This window comes from Paramormyrops kingsleyae, chromosome 9 (genome assembly GCF_048594095.1).
Source record: "Paramormyrops kingsleyae isolate MSU_618 chromosome 9, PKINGS_0.4, whole genome shotgun sequence".
NCBI classification, from domain to species: Eukaryota; Metazoa; Chordata; class Actinopteri; order Osteoglossiformes; family Mormyridae; genus Paramormyrops; species Paramormyrops kingsleyae.
The window spans coordinates 11536560-11557512 of record NC_132805.1 but is presented as its reverse complement, the minus strand read 5'-3'; the positions used below and the strand labels follow the sequence as shown (position 1 = coordinate 11557512).

Genomic DNA, 20953 nt, shown 5'->3' with positions numbered 1-20953 from the left:
GGGGCTTCACTGTCACATGACACCAGCGCTGTACAAGTCACTGAAAATTAGTAATTAGCTACTAGTTCACTTCTACTTAATTCAAAAGTAATTCACTAATTTCTGCATATAAAAGTAATTAGTTACTAGTTAAAGCAATTTTGCTTTTTATGCTGGTTTAAGATCAGAATGTCATTAAATGATCATGTTCCATTAAGGCTCATTAGCGATATCTAAATTATTACATATGCTATGTGTGTTTTGACAAGCGCGTTTTTTCTCCAATAATTTTGCGTTAATCGGTTCAGCATAACTGTTAGCCCTATTGTTACTGGTTCTGTCATGTTATGCTGTCAACATTTTTAATAATAAATAGATCAATTTTAATCAGTTCAATTGTTTGTTTGGTAAATGGTTTTATACAGTATGCCTACATGCAAAGTAAATAAAATAAAGCTGCCTTATAATATATAAATACATATAGTATAACCCTATTGTGGGTTATTTAGCCTAATCTGGAAAAATAACCACAGGTTAAGCATCGCGTAGAGATCTCATTAACATCATGTTGCTGTTGAAATAAAACGCACAGACATGGGCGGAATGTCAAATCAATAATCGGGGGAGATGTCTCTGCAACGTTGTGGCTGTTTGCAAATGACTTCATAGACATGCTTTGCCATAGGCGTAAATTTGGGGGGGATGGGGGGGGGATCATTACCCTAAATAACATCACACATAATGCCTGGTTTACAAAAAGCACATACGATTAATATATCTCATTGCATTATTTCAAGTTTTTTTTTCTTACAGTTTTTATTTGGAGAACCCCTACTCTCCGTTAAAATGGTTTATTCTCAACTCCCGCTCCGGCAGGCAGACGCTCACTTCCAGGCCCGCGAGTGAAGAGACAACTTAACTCAGTGAAGACCTTGTATCATAACCAACAGCTAATCAATAAAAGGCTCTGTAGAATGGTGGAATTTAATCGTCTCCTGTCGATTAAGTTTCAATAAGATCTTGTTTAATTGTGCACCTAGCTTGTATAGTTAACAGCATACTACCAATAGCAAGGCTGATATCGCAGCGGTACATGGCGATTGTGTCAGTCACAATTCTCACCCCACTGTGTTTGCTGGTACATCGTTAGAATGAGTGCGAAGCCAAAAACGGAGCCAGAGTTGACATTTATTTGGAAAACGCCATAAAGTAAGTTACCAGAAACTCAGAATCATTTACTTCATAAATAGTGCTGGCAGAGAGTCCCATTTATTACCAAGCAGAGATTCAGTAAATCTCCTATATATACTTCTATGGCTCTCTAGGAGAAGATCTTTTATTTGCTATTTTATGTGTGCTGTGTTTCTTTCCAGAAAGTTAGGTTGTGTTTGTGAGAGAGACAGGGTGCAGAAGACTGACAGTGATGTCATTTTTCCACAATGAATGGCCTGACATTCATTAATAATTCCCTCAAATTCAGCGTAAATCATGCGGGACTTAACGCACTTAAAGTATCATATTAGTGAAGATGAATAACAATAAAATGGAAAGATAAATGTCACTTTTTATAATGTAACTGTAACCGCGATAATTTACGGAAAAAACTGAACGTGTACGACGCGACTACAGAATCAGCACATGAGGCCTAATTGGGCCTCCGCAGAGCGGCCAGTGACAGGAAGCACAGCCTCGCATCCTTAGGAAGCTCCAGACTTCAGCCTTTAGAAGCAGTAATGTTCACAGCTCACTTTCAACGATCCAGATGAACTCTTACTTTCTAGTGCTGTGGCCAGAACGAATATACAAACGAGGTGCTGAGATATAGCCAGACAGGCCTACAACGGCGAGAGGCACTCAGCTTTTACTTTAAGGAAGTCTGTTTGACTGGCTTTTAAGGGGGCAGCGCACACAGAACGGAACCTCGATCCACTCCGAATCAACACAGGTGTGAAATTGGCACAGTGTGGGATGTTTTATGCATTGTGCAGTCATCTGCGGGGCCACTGGGAATAGAAATGGGGAAGGACCGCTCTCTGACAGGCCCTTTGAAAACCAGCTGTTTCTCTCCACTTTCCACCCTGATAAAGCAGCTCTGTCAGAGTGTGTTGCCATGGACGCCACTCATAATTCCTGAATGCCGCAACTTTTCTGCAGTTTCACTTGGGTGAATGTTGGGGTGGCAGTGGGTGAAGTCAACAATTGATCCATTTAGGTCAAATCGTGTTGACTTGCCTGCATCTGAAATGTTATGCTGATGCTCTGAAGCTTGTATTTATTGTCATTTATTGTCATAAATATTTCAAGTGAAAGTGCTTTGGAATAGAGAGGCAGATGAATACAATTATCACGCTTTCAGTAATTTGGTTGCTTGCCTCTTATTCGGTGTGTGTGGGTTATGTATACATTACATTGTGGGGACAATCTGTCCCCACAATCTGATAAAATCCTGTTATTTTGACATTGTGGGGACCATTTTTTCAGTGTCTGTGTGTGAGAAATGGTGTGGTCTTATTCATCTGTCCGCCAGTACCCTGGACCAGAAAACTTATGTCTGTCTTTTCCCGCAATTTTGCCTACATTTTCTCTGGATTCCTCCTTAAAGTTTGAGGTTCCAATCCTTGCCCTGAAAGAAATTATGCTCAATTAACCTCTGGTCCAGCGACTAATCCCTTTGTCACACGGTTGTGACAGCTGTCCCTTCCTAATAATATCTATGCTTTCTATCCAGATAGTGGCAACAGCAGAACCAGCTCAAAACAAGATATTTCCGTACACTAAGCAGTGCACTTTAGGTGAATACATCATGCTGTACATCTATGTGCTAGCCAATCAAGATGAGTTCTGATGTACCAATCATGCCAAGAGACTGACAGACAGGAGGGGTGGGACTTCCTGTATTGTAAGATGGGAGTCACGTGGGAAGGGTTTTGTTTTCAAAGCCGGTGATTCCTTGCTTATGTGAAGCAAAAAATCAGGTGGGCCCTTCCATGTGCAAAGCCACAGGAATAATAGCCTCTCAGATCAACACTGAGGTACTTAGCAGTGACTATATGCAATACAGAATAACCAAATAAAATGAACAAACATACACCCCCACGCATACACATTAATGTTGACGATAAATGGGATCCCTTTCTCGCAGAATAAAGTATCATTTAAATATGTCAGACTTTATCCCAAGGCACTTGTACGACGATAAATATTTCATTTTATTGCAATGCTAGTTTGGTAGAGAGATTAGGGGCTCAAGAGGAAACAAGAGAAAGGTCAAGGCTGCTTAGTAATCTTGCTCCGACCCAGAGCTGCAGACCATTAGCCATTTTTTCATACTTTTTTTTTGTGGGACAGACTATTCGTAAACTGCTAAAACTAAGGGCCGTGTTTGTCAAGACTGGAGACGAGAGGAGTGACAATCCAAATTAGCTTGAGAATAACCAAAGAGGTCTTTATTTAAAGACTGAAAGGCACACTGGCTGATGACTACAATGACTGCGAGGGGTCAGAATAGGAAGCAGGGAGTCTAACTCAAAAGGGAACAGGGCTGAACCAAGCACAGGAAAAGGCAGGGCAAACAGTAACTGAGAACGCCAGTACCATTTACCAAGAAGTGGGAACAAAGACAGAGCACTAATATCTACACTGACCAACAAAGGAACAGGGCAAGGGCACATACATACACTGATAACAATGGTGTGACAAGGGACAAGTGTGGGTCGTTAACAACTAAATACTAGGAATCAAATGTGAAGAAGGGGAAACAGGTGTGAGTACTTGAAAACCATAGGAACAGATCAGATGGCCAGCGACATCTGCTGGCCAAATGAGAACATGACGGGACTGGCAGAGACAGAGCTTTATAATTATACTATTATTTAATAGGCACAATATGGTTCTGAGGTTCCAGCTGGACCATCTGTGGTGACAGGACTGATGACAGCTGATGACAGGGTTCCTGGGTGACACATGGGAGGGGCCTTGCAAATGGCTGCATACCCATTGGTAGAGGCACAGCCCAATAAACCTGTTTGCTCAGACGTATCATCGGAGAGTGTTAATATATGAAAGGACTTGGTTTACTTCATTTATTAAAGTAAACAGATATGCTTTGCAAAAATGATTCACACAAACAGACTCTGCCCTAAATTAACTCCTGCTAAATACAGCTCCGGTTTCTATAAAGCTTTTCCAGCCTGTCAGTTCATTCAATTTATATATCTTTAAATAGACAAACATTTCTCACAGAATCAAATTAACCCCTAAACCTAAACTGCTTTTGCAAAGCAGCTATTTTTCCGGGTGAATCAACGGCTTGTTTGCTCATCGCAATTCTCAGTTATTCTTGGTAATATCCTTACAGCCTCACAGTTAGGTTATTTCTACTGCTCCCCACTGTTCCTATTACAAGTTTGGAGACGAAAAAGATTCCTGCTGATGGATCGTCTGAGGGGCAGCCTGGGAGACATGCAATGGGGAAGGGGGGGGGGGGGGGTGATCACTTCAAACGCAGAATGACGGAGGATAGCATCTCGACATTTGCACCTTGGAATACTAACAGGAATACGCCTCATCAGCAAGGCGGACGATCTGATTGGAGGTCCTGACTTATGGAGAATAAGCAGCTGTCTGCGTGTGCATGAAGTCGTTTTGGGTAAGAGTCTGGGGAGCATCCGGGGCCAGGTCTCGACAGTGAGGCAAATGATCTCATTAAGGTAGATGAGTCATTGACTGCGGTGTAATTAGTCACTTCTTGTCCGGGATCATGTGATCGATACTACACAGCTGTTCCACTCGTCTTGGTTTGTGCCATCTGATACCATGACCAATAACAGGCCAGCATGCAATCCTGACACCCCCACCCCATGACACTCACACACACACACACACACACACACACCAAGACACACACACATCTAAAACTCTGAATCTGTCATGAGTACAACAGCTGCTCCCCGAGAGGACAGCCACTCTGGAGGAAGCCCGTCGTCCCTGATGGAACGCAGCTGAGTTAAGAGGCAGTTTTGCAGTGACTTTTGCCAGCTTTGCCTTGCAGTTAATGGCAGATAATTGGCTCCATGGCAACTGGTAAGTAGGGGGCCTGGTGAGGTAAAGAAGATTGAAAGCTGAAGGTCCAGTGGCCTCAGAACACAGCTACAGGGCACTGCTGTGCACCTCCTCCCAACAGCTGGAACAGCCCAAAAAGCCGCAAATCAGGAGTGAGAGGGTGGGGTTTAAGCCTTCAGCCAATCAGCACTGAGCTCCACCCTTTAGCACTACATGTTGTTTTGGACATTGAAGGTTGAAGGGTACGTACAGCAGGGGTAGTTCAGGAGCAGGATGTCATCCATGCCGATATAGCCCTGGCGCTCCTTGGAGACCGTTGCCTCAAACAGCACCTGTGAAAAACAAGGAAGTGGATTCAGCTGGAGTTCCCAGGCAGGTTAGAAATAATCCCTTGAGTCCATCAGACAATGAGCCTGACCTGCGGTTTTGAAGGCACAGCACCGAGCAGGCAGGTCATTTTCGTATTGCCGGCTTTCCCAGCCTCAGCAGGGGGCGCCTCTGCCTCACGCTCCCAAGGCTGCACATGGCCCAGCTGCATGTGTGCGCGTCTGCCCCGCCCCCCAGCCCCCCCGACCCCTGGAGTGCTCCCTTACACCCTTCAGTACCTCACCTTTAGAAGCAGGGACTAAAAATGGTTTATTTCAGGGTAAAGAACCATAACTGAAGCCATAAATCAATAAATCAAGCTGTGTGAAGTAGAGATGGATAGTTCAGGTCCAGAAAGTAAAAATCCAGACCAAGATTTTGTTTCAACCAACCGGTTGAGCTCAACCGGTTGGTTGAAACAAAATCTTGGTCTGGATTTTTACTTTCTGGACCTGAAATGTCCACCTCTGGGTCTAGGTGAGAGATCCAGCCACTGCGAATATCGCTCTCCATCAACAGACCGCAACTCTGGCATCGAGAAAACACGACCCGCTTGAGCTTCTCAGCCGAGGATTATGGTCTCTGTGGGCCTTCAGCCCTAAGGCCCTGGCAAGGAATGTCCATGAAACGGGACGTGAGAGCTAGACGGTTTCCATCTTAGGTAGGAAAACACTACAGTGCCTTGGCACAGAGGTTACCTAACCCAACTATTCCCCGGCTGTATAAATAGCTTAGGACCTTTTCCTGCAGAATAAAGCCCATCTATCCATTTTCAACAGGCACTTATTCAATCAGGGCTGCTGTGAGGCCAGGGTGGGTGACTGTACCTGCCCTGGGGGGCATTTAATTCTTATAAGCGGTAACAACATCCACAAAGCAATCACACAACATAACAACATTACCCCCCACAGGGGAAAGCGCTCCCGTGCCGCAAAGGCCGACTCTGCCCGAATGACAGATGCTGGCTGACACGCAGTGTTCCCACGACAACAATGGCCAGTCTAAGCGGTGACACTGTCACTGGTAGGGACTGGAACCGGTTGGGATGGGCGGATGAATCGGGAGCTCCCATTGTTCAGCTGCGGAGGGGTGGGGGGCAGTAGGGGGAGCTGACAGCCAACAAAAGACTTCACCTTTCGGTCCGGGATACTTTGCACTGGCTTCTGCTAGATAACCACTTTTCACCCCCCCCCCCTCCCCCCCAATCACTGGCGCCCCCTGGGGTTCTACGGGGATAATGGCCTCATCAGTACAGCTGGGATGTGAGGGCCTCATCTGTCCCTCTGTTGTTCAGGCCCCCGGCTTATCGGAAATTACTGCAGGTATTGCTGCTGTCGCTAGAGCGTGTGGACGCGTCCCTGCAATCCAAGATGGCAGAGGCCACCTTCATCTGCCTCCTGCCTGTTATCAGACCTGCTCCAGTAACAATGAGAGAATAACAGCTGACAGGGGGGCAGGCATGCAGAGAGACCCACACAGATTCTCTTTTTCAATAGCATTCTTGTGTCTTTTTTTTTTGGTGGGATGGCGCTGATGTGCAACTCAGTGGGTTCAGAATCTGTGCCCATTTTTGAAAGGTCATTAGGTCAAATCCCATGGCAGACTGAGGAAGCATTTCACCGATGTGCTCTTGAACGTGGCCTTTAGCCCCCGGGAGACTCACACGTCGCTCACCTGTAAGTCACTCTAGACAAAAGCACATGTGAAATAAATGCCATGTCTTTTTATTACTGTGGTTGTGGTTGGATTTTACACCCGGCTGGCTGTATGGAGTTGGCTTCTTCCACCTTTGTGTGTGGAGGATTCCTTTGGGCAGTCCCAGCTCTTCCCACAGTCACATTACCCATAATGCATTGATTTGTTTGGTGTGGCCTGCTTCCTGGGACAGGCTCCAGATCTACCACGACCCTGCTCTGGATAGGCGGTCTGGAAGTCGGCTCGATTGCTACAGTTTCTCGCCAAAAAAGAAACTTAGCTTTAGCTAATACTGACTTAGCAAATACTCACTTTAATCAGTCAGCAAGCAAAAAACAACGGCAGTGATGAGAGGCATTATTACATTATAATGGCTGTCAGTGTCGTAATAGATTCTCCTCCCTACGTGAACAGAAACATACAGGCCTGCTTGTTTTTCTCTGTTTTGGCAGATGTTTATGGGGCGCTGCCTTCGACAGGCATAAAGCAACAGCTTCCCTGGATCAGGCTGGGATGGAAGGATAAGGCACCCCCCCTCCATCCCGGGTGGACCAGAGAAGTCAGCTGACCGTCTGTGGCATGTGGCATGGTGCTGACCTGGGATCAGCCAGACCCAGAGCAGAGGGGCCCGTCATGGTACAGCCAAAAGGCACCGAGCTCAGCTGGCCAGACGTGTCAGCAGTGAGCTGAGCTGCTGCTTGGGGTTTGTTTGCACAAACACCCCCCCTCCCCATCCCCCCAACCCTGCAGACAGCAGGCTGCTTTCAAAACGGCACCTAATCTCCGATGGTTCCGGTTCCCGGTAACCGGCACAGTGCAGAACCCCGAGTCGGGGGGGATTAAACTCAAAAACTGATAATTGCCCTCCCAGCCCTGCTGGCGCTGCCTGCCGCTACCCGCCAAACACAGCTCACCAGGCGCGCCAGTCGGGCGCGTGATCTGCATGCCCGCGATAGCATCTGTACTCGCCTCCACCCAACTCACTCCTGCCCCTTCCTGCCCCCCAGTCAGCTCACTCCTACCCCCTCCTGCCCCCCTGCCCAACTCACTCCAGTCCTCATATCCCATTTCCGGAAAGCGATTCACCCGAGACGGTAAAGTGGAAACCCAAACAAACCGCCGGTTTATTTTTCCACGGGGAACTCAAGTATATGGCGATACAACAAAGACAAGCAGCACAGACTGACAAAGGCTCCGCCGCTCGCAGGTCACATCAGGGAAGATCAGCAAATCATTTGTCTTGACTGAACTGGACCACGACTGTGGATACTGCTGTTGATTTTTTGTTTCTTTTTTTTACATCTTGGTCATTATGACTGCAGGGTGTAACCGAAACTGGCTGAAAACACCACACATCTTCAGGGTTTTGAAGAAGATCAATGTCCCAAAGAAAATTTCCACAGGGGTGTCATTTACGCAGCAAGCCCAAACGCTTACTGGCAGACATTTAAAAAAGCCCCCCACCTTCTCGGATGAGAACCACGCCTTGGCAAAGCTGTGCTGTTCTCAGGCCAAAGGTACATGTTCTCTGCTATACGGCATCAGAGCAAGATAATGAGACTTTAAACATTCCCAGGTTTCTGACATCTGTCGGAAAAGAGAGTCCAGCTGGAATTGCGGGAAAGGACATATCTGTTCATGGTGGAAGGGGATAGGACAGCGAGTCACTATTGACAAGGGAGCCAGAGAGTCACTGAAACGCAGGTCCCATCTCCACCCTGAATGCAGCAATCCTCCATGTGGCTGTACCAGGACTCCCCACACAGCACCGGCATCCCTGCCTCCGGGGTCTGTTTTGCCCCAGTTCATTAGGAGGGAGCTCGTTCCTCACTGCAGCTACCCGCAAGACAATAACAACAACAGGAGCCCCCTCAGTCCAGCACAGCACTTCATTACCCAAGCTGAGATCTGTCCACGCTTTAATGCAAAGGCGCAGCTTATGTGCCAAACGCCTCGCAGCCATGTGGCAGCATGCTATCATCACAGGCCGCATCAGAGGGGAGTGCTCCAAGTAACTCCTGTCCTGACCACCAACTGTTGCGTAGTCGACCCCCTCTTTATTAATCTCCAGAGCTAAAAGTCAAACGCACACTGACAGCTAGGGGGAGCCAGAGAGCAGGCAGAGCCTGAGGTGTGCGTGGGGCGGGGGGACGCAGTCACCGCGTCTTTATCTACCTCTGTGTCGACACACACCGAAATCGCCTCACATGGAGGTGCTCATTTTATTTCCCGTGAGCTTGAGTGAGGAAATGGAAACGTAAGGAAAAAGGAAAAGAGAGATGGAGCGAAAGAGAGAGAGAGAGAGAGAGAAAGAGAGAGAGAGAGAAAGAGTCTCAGGCCTGCCGCTCGCTGTCAGGCCTGGCGGCCTGGATAACATCTTTAATATTTGATAACAAGCCCCCCCCCCCCCCAAAGCTGACACCTACACCAATAACGGCTGGAATATATTGAGAAACATGGCAGACAGGAGAGGTTTCAAATAAAATATCAGAGGTTCAAGGTGATCTTTGTCTTCCATTTTAATTCTCTCCCCCCCTTCCCTCCCCGCTCTTCACGCACGTGAGTGAGAAAGCTATGAGCCTGGGTGTCACGGTGACGAGCAGCCATTGCAGAGCCAAAGCAGCTTCTTGGTGTCACACGTACAGGAAACATGCAATTAGCGTCCGGTCTTACCATCCAGCGTTAAATAAAAGATGGTAAGCATTCAGCTGGAGGCCACAGGGAAGAAACCATAAGGTATAAAACACGAATAAAGTAATACATGCGTGCTCATGCAGCACCATGCGACACGGTATCTGAGTCTGCAGCCCTTCCAGACCCCCCCCATGCAAGTGCTGCAGGAAATCCTGCTTCCTACTGTTGACACGCTCTAATGGGAAATGAGCCCAACCCAGTGCCGGATAAGTAATTAAGGAGGCTAATGAGGGCTGTGCGTGTTTGCGGGCGGGGGGGCACCTTAAGAACCTCAGCCTCTCTGCACTGAGAACGGGGAGGAGAGGGCTTCATCAGAGGTCTTTTGCTAACCCACCTCTGGTCCACTGTCACTTGCAGCATGTGGCTACAGAGCCCGCAGCTTTTACAAATACTCCCCCCCACCCCCCCCAAAATCACCACTGTGGAGAAAGCCTGCAGTTATCACGAAAAGACATGGGCTTCCTAATCGCTCACCATTTTATCTCCGTTTGTGTCTACTTGACTGCAAATTCGGTTTCATAATCAAAGGACCTGCTTTTATGCTTATTCAGCTTGTAGTCAGTGCCCTGAAAAAATAAAGACAGACCAAAAAGGCCCCTCCTTTCCCAGGGCATTCTGAGTTGGGCTGCTAGGTCAGCCAGCCGGGTCACTGTCCCGGGGTTGAGGAAAGGGAAACTGGCCCGTTACACTTACCGTGCCGAGGAAAGGGACGTGAGGCCCCATTACACTCACCGTGTCAGGGAAAGGGACGTGAGGTTCCGTTACATTCACTGTGCCGGGGAAAGGGATGTGGGTTCCGTTACACTTAGTGTCCCCGTGCCAGGGAAAGGGACGTGGGTTCCGTTACACTTACTGTCCTCGGGTTGGGGAAGGGGATGTGGGTTCTGTTACACTTACTGTCCCCAAGTTGGGGAAAGGGACACAAGCCCCGGTATACTTACCGTGCCGGGAAAAGGGATGTGGGTTCCGTTACACTCACTGTCCCTGGGTCGGGGAAAGGGATGTGGGTTCTGTTACACTTACTGTCCCCGGGTTGGGGAAAGGGACATTAGGCTCCATTACACTTACTGTACCCGGGTCGGGGTAAGAGACACAGGCCCTGTTATACTTACCGTGCCGGGGAAAGGGATGTGGGTTCCGTTACACTCACTGTCCCTGAGTCGGGGAAAGGGATGTGGGCAGAGCATGCTCCACTTGGGGAAGTTGATGGGGTTAGCAAGATGCCGGGCTATTGAGGGAGGGGGCTCGCCCCTACATGCTATGTATCCTCAAAACCAGTGCAGGACCAGGACCTAGAGGAAGGAGAGGTGAGCCTGCTTCCTCGCACTGGGGAAAGACAGAAGGCTGATGAGCAGGACAAGAGGTGACAAGGAAGAAGGAGCAGGCAATCTCAGGGACAGCTAATACTGGGTCCTCCCTCCACTCCACCCCGTCGAATAGCTGTCCCCCCGGGGGGCGAACTGCACAGTCCACCTTTGGCCTGCGTGGAGATTAAAGACTGTTGATTTGATAAGGTGGGGAGCGAGGACCAGCACTATCTGCATTGGGTCAGTCATGGACCGCAGGCGACCTCTCCACTCATCAGGCCCTAACAATATATTTACTGCAGCATCAAGCCATGTAAACAACATAACAGCTGTAACCAGGTCCAGTGAGTCTGTGGGACTTGATGGAATGTGCTTGTGTCTCCAAAACCCTGGAGAGATCACACCAGCACATCAGAACGCCGCGATTTTATATACAGGAACCTCGCAAGGTGCAGGAGAGACACTGGCAGAGATGCTTGGATGTGTAAGCACTTCATCACCCAACCTCCCTCCAAAATATGCAGTGCCACTATGAGAATCAACAAGAAGTATTTGGTGTGTATGCTACATGTGCTGTCTCCCATACCCCCACCCCTGGTGTTTACAGATCACCTCTCTCACGCCATGACGGCTCTGATGTCACTGCAAGGCAACTGGCAGAGTAAATCAAGGTAACCGCGCAAGTCGCACCAGAACAGGGTGGCAACGAGGAATCTGATCTGGGCCGTGGCTTCGGGGGGAGGGCTGCTTTGGGGGGTGGAGGCAGAGGGCACATGGAGGCGGAACGCATCGATCCAGAGCGCTCTAATCTTATTACTCAGATTCTGATTTATTGAAGTGGGGAAGAAGCCCAGGCTCTGTGATGCCAGTGGCGCACTGGATAGAACTGCTGCTGCCTGATTGCAGTTCACGCCCCCTCCCACCCCCCGATCCATTACAGCTGTTTCTTCTTCATTAACAGTTTTAGGCAAAGAGGATGTGGGCAAAACAAGGGCGTGTTAACAAGGACACCACCCATCGTACCCCACCCCACCTCCCACTAATCAATTTACAGGTTTGGAGCTCTGTTAGTGGATGTGTCTGTTAGAGAGAGAGAGAGAGAGAGAGAGAGAGAGAGAAAGAGAGAGAGAGAGGACCCAAGATCTGTATTACATGCCGATCAATAATGTTTGGATGCATGTAACATCAAAGCATCATGGTGCCGCTGTGCAGGACAGGAAGGCCGCAAGGTTGCAGGTTCCCGATTCCCGGCCTCCATCCTTTACATAAGAAGGTCACATCTCTTGCTGCCATGTGGCAGTTAATTAAGCCGGGGAGATTTTCGATAAACCAACTCCTCCACTCAGCCTAATTGTGCCGTGACAGTTCCACTCAATGCACAGCGCTGAAAAATTGAATTTATGGACAGGGCAGGACAGCCCCTCCTCGCTGGCACACAGGCGGGCTCGCAAAGTCGCGGGAATCAGGCACCGATCGATGGATACGGGCCTTTTGTGAGAAGCTCACAGACTGTTCCATGAGGTAGGGCAAAAAAACCATGGTGAACAGAATAGTTTGGGTAACGCAGCTCTCTCCGAGGCCTCACTAGGTTCCACCCCGTTGGCGCTAACCTGTCCCAGATCCGCGAGAATCGAAGGTAATTAAACGGATCACGAGGGCGTAATTAACACCGACCACCCCCGTCACTCGATGGGAGGCCCCCATGATATGCTCCACTGATGCGGCACCTTTGCGGGCACTCACCATGCCTGGTGGGGAGGGGGGTTCTCACACAGTGGTACAAGCTTCACTGCACCATCTAGAGAGCTTCCGTACCAGCACAGAACTCAGTGACCACCACAAGCACTGGAGATAGTGTCTAGGATGACCATAACTAAGGGCTTCATGAAGTGAGGACTGGCCATGTCTATCTTCTCCAGTAGAGGGTGGTGGTGAGCCTAGAGAGCATCTCCAGAAGCATACAACAGGCGACACGGTGGATGAGATGCCAATCGATCGCATTTTAGCGCACTCAGACAAACCATATGCTTTTGTACTTTGTGAGGTCATGAGAGTTTGTAAGGAAACTCAGACAAATAGAGAGGCAAGAACACTCGTTGGGATTCAAACCTATAAACCTGGAGGTGCGAGGACACAGGGCAAGCCCCTGAGCCACCAGACAGGTAGACGCCTCCATGTAGCCAAGTGATGTCATATCCTGTGACGTGTCCATGTCCCTTTCAGCTGCACCTCACAGGGGTACCGTGTCTACATGGGCGGGGTGTCCAGCGGCAGCCTCACCTGGTACTCGTTGGGCCAGAAGGTGCTGACAGCCATCTCCACCTGGTGCCACTGGCGCCCATGTGAGCCGGATGCATTCCAGACGGGGCTGCCCAGAGGCCCGCCGTTGACCCGCACGTACGCCCGCAGAGCCCCCGGGCTGTGCCCATCGCGGCTGTACAGGAAGTAGCTGAACTGGACGCAGTGGGTGTCATTCTCACTGAGCGTCTGCAGCAGGAGGTGCGCCCGCTGTCCCGCGGCATGCTGGGAGCAGTTCACGATCATGTAGGAACCTGAGGGGGGAGGAAGAGAAAAGGCATCTGAGCACTTTTAAAGGGGCGGATACAACAGCTGCAGCCATTGAAATAAGAACTGCAAAAAAACTGTACTATTTCCATGTATTTAAGTTGCAAGCTATGCACAGCTTCTGGTAATAATTAATAATTAGCTGCTATCACAAAGCCCCGGGCTGTACCAGCCTGCACTGGTAATCTCCAGAAAGAAAATCATTTTCTCGTTTTGTTAACCGGCGCGGTATTACTGTCTCTCAGAAATGGCACCCAGTTCTGCGAAAAGCTGGCTGCTGCAGCCCAAAGGTAAGGAGCGGGAAGAGGCATTAAGCACTTGACAGGCAGTAACGGGGTCTGTCGCTCACGGCTGCTCCGCTGCAGAAAAACCGCTGACTGCTCTACGCAGTGGATTCTTCTCACAGGACATTCCTCAGAGATGCGAGCTAAACCTCCACAAAATGAACAGCTGAATCCCTGCTATGCACAAACGCCCAGCTGCCCACCCCCTCAATCTCCTAAAAGGTTCGTTCTGCCACCAAACCTCCAGGAGCTCTCATTAGACAGCCCTCCAGAGCCCTCCATTGGGAGCACACAGAGGACTGCCCCTGCTGTTTGTGTTTATGATGCCACTGAGGTGTGTGACAGACAAGGGCAGTGAGGACACTGGGACAGGTAAAGGGAGAAGGGTATGATGGGTAACGTGCGGCGGAGCCGACCGGCTTCCTGGCATTAATCATGCTGACATGGCAATCAGGCCGAGGACTCAGCCTTGAGGAACGCCCAACTCGAGCCAGCCGCCAAGGCCCCCAGCTGGCCCCCTGACCTTCAGGGCTCAGGACAGTGAGACTGAGCAGCACCACCTCAGGACCAGCCTGTGTGAGGGGGGGGGGGGTGATGTGACATCCTCAAGCCACCATGGCAAGCCAAACATGGCGCCATAAGCTTAATTTCCTGTCGGAGCACGCAGGAAGTGGAGGTGCAGGGGATCTGATTGGAGATCTCACTGGTGGTCTGCAGCTCTGAGGGTTAGTGCCTGCGATCGGAAGATCACCGGTTCAAATCCCAGGATCGGAATTTAAACCCTTGGGCCCTTGAGCAAGGCCCTAGAGTGATTGCAATTGCTGGGGACCCTGCTTTCTCAAAAATAAAGCATGTCAATTTGGATAGAAGAGCCTGCTAAATGTATTAAATGCAGTTTTGGACCTTAACAGAGGGAGGAGGAAAGTTAGAGCAGAAGGGTGAGTCCAGCAGGCCAGAGCACAGGGGGCAATGACAGGAAACCTGAGAAACACAGAGAACACGCCTCTCTGGAGCTGTGCCTCTAGGACGAAAGGCTGGCTTTGATCTGGCAAACAGCAATTAAAATGCTGCATATCCAGTCCATAGCCTGTTGCACATAAACGGCTGCTCACCCAGCTCTAGGGTCAATTCTCATTCGGCCCAATTCCAGGATGAGATGCCCTTATATCAGCTAGACACTGTTAGTGCAGTTACTTCTATTTACTACATCTATTACTACTGTGATGCCATTTGTAATAACCATCTTTCCCTCATCCATAACCACTTATCCAGGCAGGGGACACACTGGACGGGATGCCATTCCATCACAGGGCAAAAGGCAGGGGACACACTGGATGGGATGCCAGTCCATCACAGGGCACAGGGCAGGGGACACCCTGGATGGGATGCCATTCCATCACAGGGCACAAGGCAGGGGACACCCTGGATGGGAAGCCAGTCCATCACAGGGCACAAGGTGGAGGAGACCGGTGCTTAGGATGAGATGTCAGTCTATCACAGATCACACACTAACAGAACTTTGAGACATCTAACTCACATCTTTGGACTGTGACTATAAACTGGAATACTCGACGGAAACCCACACAGGGATTACATGCAAACTCCACACACAAATAACAACCCACACGCCAGTGAGTCACCACACTAACCTGTAATGAACACAACACATCCAATTCTCAGTGAAAGCATTCCTGTAAAAGGGTCCTGCTCAGACTTCAGATTAACTGGAGCCTGCACACAATGACATCATGGTTTTATCGGCCAATCAGAGTATGGTCAGTGTTGGCTGGAAATGCAACACTGACCCTCCCTCCAAAGGCAAAACACATTACATAACATGTGGATTCCATATTTGGTAACACGCAGCAGTGATTGCGCAAGTCCTTAAAACAACAACTTGCTTCGGCTCGAATCAGACACCTGCATCTCGTCAGTGACGGCACCCAGGCCCCGCCCCCTGAAGGGTGTCAGCGTGACCCACTCTGTGTTCAGGCCCCGCACATAGAACTAGATTGTCCCGTCCCCAATCTCACCTCTCCTTCCCTTCTTCTAAAAGCACCCCGTCCCCAATGTTCCCTAGAATATCCTGGGTTTCCATAATATTCAGTTCAACTGCTCCATCGAAACTAGCTACATCATCACCTCCGTTTAGCACAAAAACATTTCACTCCTCTTTCTGCATCATAAATCATGTCTCCGTATAGCCAATCTGCAAGCGGAGATGGTCTCTGTGCCGCTATGTTTCCTTGAATGCCTGAAAGCCTTTTCCCCCTCTTTACACATTCCTGTCATTTGCGCCACCTCGCATCTCCTGCTCTAAGCATTAATAAAACACTGGGTGAAATGGAGGGTGCTCATTCCTTAATGCTCCAGCACGGCCCCACAAAATAAAATCCGGTACGACTGAGAAATACTTCACGGCAAAGCCAGATTTTTGGGAACAGATTCTTTGAATAAATCGATGGCTGATTGAAAGCCTTCGGCAATCAGCCCTGCACTGGCCACACCTCCAGAGCCCCGCCTCAGTGAGCAGAGAGCCCCAGACAAGCCGAGAGCTGGGATCTGAGCTTATACCCTGAAACATTAAGTGCTCCAGTCCCATTAACCCTTAACCTCTGCATGTTCTCCGTATGTATACAAGGGTTTCCTATGACAGTCATAACTGGTGACCTGCTGTCTCTGCACTTCCCAGAGTGTATGATGTAGGGTGCTCTGTGGTGCACTGATATCCGAAACAGGGTGTTCCCCTGCCTCTTGCTCTGAGCTTCCTGGTAATGGCTCCCAGCCACCCAGTACAGAATAAACAGTTACGTATGATGGATGGGCGTGCAGTCCTGGATGTAACCCATTTTCGTGTCCTAGTCTGCCTGAAATAGGCTACGGGCCCCCTGCAACCCTGACCAGTGAGAATATGGATGCATTGAGGGATAGATGGATTTATGTATCTGTGCTTGTTATTACAATGGATATGGCCCCAGTCAGCATTGACGGTAGTAGCCTGCTGATTGACCTAGTCACCCACCCCTTCCTGTGCTCTCAAAATACCTGTGTGTGCTGCTCTGAGTGACGTCCATAAGATATCGACTGGAGGGTCAGACTGGGGATTGTCTCTATCAGTGCCAACGGGAGAAGGTCAACCTCTTGCTGAATGACGCGATGCTCTTTATCTGTTGTGCGCTTTCTCTCAGCAATTTGCTGAGGAGGAGATCAGCAGGCAAACACATCAACTGGCAGAAGCTCCACATGCTAAAAGGGCTCAAGACGGGCATGTGCCCAGTGATGGGAGGTGCCAGGGCATTCCACCCCCGTCTCACATGGTAAATATCACCAGGGGCAGAGGAAAGGAAGAAAAGCAGCCCCCTCTTTCCCTGTCTCCCAGCGGAGAGGTGTTGGACAGCCCTTGGTGGGAGTGGGATATTTTGGGATGTGGTGGGCGGGGGCAGGGAACGAGGAAGATCTCACTGGTGGCACTGGGCCCGTACTCCACCGACGGGCCGTCTGTTTTGGGGGGTGGAGGGGTAGCTTACAGTCCTGCGCACAGCATATTTTTTGCGCACAGAGAGAGATGGCGGTGGAGGTGGGGTGAGCGAACTTTTCTTACCATGTATAGCGATGTGAGAAACACACATTAGTCATCAGTGGATAAAGCTTTTGCAGTCTGCTCACGATTACCTTCAGGGAAGAAAGGATTATGTGTTTTTCTGCAACAAAACTCATCGTAATGATTGCTGTCTTCTATCTAATAGCCTGGAGAAGCACAACTTGACCGCTGACCGTTGTGTCAACAAGATTTTTAAGTGACCCAAAAGAACCAAGAGGCTCCACCAAGAGGCCACCAGATCAGAGCAGCTCGTCAGAAGATGTTACAGCGGACAGACGGCACTTCACCCACTTTGAAATTTATCATAAATTTCACTTGAAAAGACATAAAAATAAACTCTGGCTGTTCCCTGAATCTGCTGATCTTCAAAATAAACGCTGTCTTTTCCCCTGTCTGCTTTTCCATTCTCCATAGACAAATTCTGACGCAGTTGCTGGCCTCGCTTGCTACTCAGCATTGCCCAGATTTACAGCGGCAGAACAAAAACGAAAAGCAACAAAACATGCTAAATTTAGCCACTTCTATAAATATTCAACCGTCAATGCAAAAAACGTGCAACATATCCATAAAATTAGTCTTTACTTCTTCTGATTTTATTGCATAACTTGGCCTGGAGGGAATCCAGTGTCATGTGTGAAAACTGTTCCTGGTCCATCCCCAGCGCTACGACACTGACCTTGCTCTTCTCAACTAAACTGCCTCCCATCGAGGTAAATTGGTGCTGAATTACAGCGTGGGTGATGCCACACACGGATATCAGGCAATAAGCGGCACGCTCTTTCATGGTGGGGGTTGGGGGGGGGGGAGCGGGCTGGGAGTGTTTCACTGCGGGATCTGGGGGTGGGCTCCGCCAGCGCTGGTGATGGAATTACCACCAGCATGTATCCAGACAGCCTCTGCAAGACGTGACAGAACATCAAGCCCGGTGACAGATGGGGGGGAGGGGTCACACGCCCTGAGCAGGTGCCTGGGTGGCAGGAGGATGGGGCGATGAGGGATGTATTAACAGATTCCCCTTTCTTCAGCTCATACATGTTAATAAAATGTTTGTAATTATGATCTCCTGCATGATCTCCTGCTTCGCTCAAGATCTCCGCTGTTCCTGTATCCATTCATGGTCCCTATAACAAAAAACATGTCTGTATGGAAACATTCTAGTCCAGAAATATTGCCAATGATCTCCAAAGATCTGATAAAGCCGCATCCAACCACCCCCCCTCCCCAACCACGACCCTGGCTCCAAGGACACAATGCCACGCACAATGAGATTGGGACCAAATGTGGATTTAATAAGTTACACAAAGCACGCTAAGACTGCAGCTGGCTTCCTGGATCTGGGAGATACTATCACAGACGCACCATGAAAGAGGCAGAGAGGTAAAGACAGAGGGGTCACAGACACCTTGATCCGTGATGCTCCTCATGTTTTATTTAAAGTCTTTGGGTGAGTCTACCTAAAAGTACTCTCTCTTTGATGTCGGAGGGCCTATTTCCAAATAACAGAAGAATCACCACACAAGCCAGAGATAAAGTGTTTTATTTACTTCAATTTCCCATTGTTCCTTTTAAAAGGGGACCGCAAGACAACAAGAAGCCCATTATCTGACTCCCACGTCACACGGCTTTGATGTGTCTCCTTCCTCGTGCGTTTTCCTTCCTTCCGGCCGAGGTTTTTCTCCAAAGGTCCACCGGAGACGCAGAGCTGCCTTCGCTTTGAGTGGAATTACAGGCTTTTCACGTCAGCGGGGGGCCTCTTGCTCTCCCTCTCATTTTACCTGTAGCTAGTCGAACGTATCTCATGTCTCTCTCAGCTCCACACACTGACATCACACTGGAAGGGGGGGGGGGATACTCTCACTCCTGAGAAATATACTGCTTTCCTTCATCCAGGATAAGAAAATCATATTTTCTGCTGAAATGACGAATAATAAGAATGCTCTATAACATTTCTCATTCGGCAAGGTCAACACCCCCTCCCCTATCACTTAGATCTTAAATTTCAACAGCCCCCACTCCCACCTGCACACACAGAGGCGGGACCCTCGCTGGGAGATTCTCCGCCACCTTCAAGGCGAGTCTTTCAAAGTCCGCGCCTGGCTGGGGCTTTCAGACGCTGAGCCGAGGACCCGGCTTGACGGCCGGCACGGGGCTGAAAGCCACTCTAATGACAGATCAAAGAGCCGGGGCGCCCAGCGATTGCCGGGGTGCAAGTCTGTCGGGAGCGGAGTGAAACGGCTGGTATCAGAGCAGCTCCAGTTCCGGCAGGTATGCCACGCCAGATACGGCAGCACCAGGCTAGTGGGGCACCCCCCCATTACACACCCCCCACCGCTCCACCCAGACCTGGTCTTTAGTCACAGGTACAGCACTCACAGACTCTCCATCCTTTTCTCCATACCAGGGTCACAACACCACCAATAACAATGCTTACTTTACTCTCCCGTCACTCAAACATCATGTTCTCCAAAATGTCACCCGATCCTCCAGTCCCTGCTGCCCTCCCTGCCTTCATCACCCTCTCCCTGCCATGGCAAACCCACTCCCCCCCCCCACCCCCACCAGGACCACGATTCACCCCGACCTCCAACAAGCTTCACCATTCCTTCTTCCTCTCCAGCCTCACTCCTCTCTGAGAAGACAGAGGCAGAAGTTTGGTTTGCCCCCCACCCCCCAGCTGTGGATGGAAGTGTAGGCTGGGGGGGGGGGGTCCTCAAAGTAATAAAAACCCAAACATCATAACTGTGACACTGCGAAATACCTGCTAGGGGCGCTATGTACTCGCTGGCTAAAAAAAGCACTCAGCAGGCTTGTGGCCTATGGGGACAGTGTTCTTCTGTAAGGGGGAGCCGGAAACTGGGACAGGCCGAGTCCGGGTACGATTCTTCACAGTCATTTGTTACAGTGTGCACCCCAGCGCCTACCCAGCTCACCGGACTCATTTTTATTCATGAATAGTAACAATGCCTGCCTTCACATGATATTTACTTATGGACGTGATTGTTCTTGGGGACAGTGTGTATTTGATACGTTTTGGCCATAATAATATGTTGCTCACTGAGGAAAAAGAAAAAACTGCCCATAATTTATTTACAATCAAGCTGCTTTGTTTTCTATTCTTGTGCAAAATGTCCATCCATCCATCCAGCTTATCCAATACCGGACTGAGGTCAGCCAGGAGCCAATCGCAGAAGTACGATGCAAAACATACGAGAGGATGTCAGTTGCAGGGCACACACACAGGTTTGTAATTATATCTTTGTGGGGACTCTCCATTAATTTCTATGGGGAAAACTCTAATCCCAACATGACAACCATAACCCCTACCCAGCCCTAACCTTAACCATGAGTAACCAAACAAAATATGAGACTTTTGGCAGTTTCAGTTTTTTGATTGCATTCAC

General features: G+C 49.4%; 1 protein-coding gene across 4 annotated transcripts in view; it reads right to left on the bottom strand.

Moving 5' to 3' along the window:
- ptprub (protein tyrosine phosphatase receptor type Ub) overlaps positions 1 to 20953 on the bottom strand; it is a 157047-nt gene that overhangs the window by 67276 nt on the left and 68818 nt on the right. For all 4 annotated transcript variants that reach the window (XM_023807582.2, XM_023807583.2, XM_023807584.2 and 1 more), the window contains exons 3-4: positions 13383 to 13654; positions 5291 to 5372 (exon numbers count right to left, since the gene is read on the bottom strand). In XM_023807582.2, the coding sequence (XP_023663350.1) occupies positions 5291 to 5372; positions 13383 to 13654 (354 nt within the window). The remainder of the gene's footprint in view (positions 1 to 5290; positions 5373 to 13382; positions 13655 to 20953) is intronic.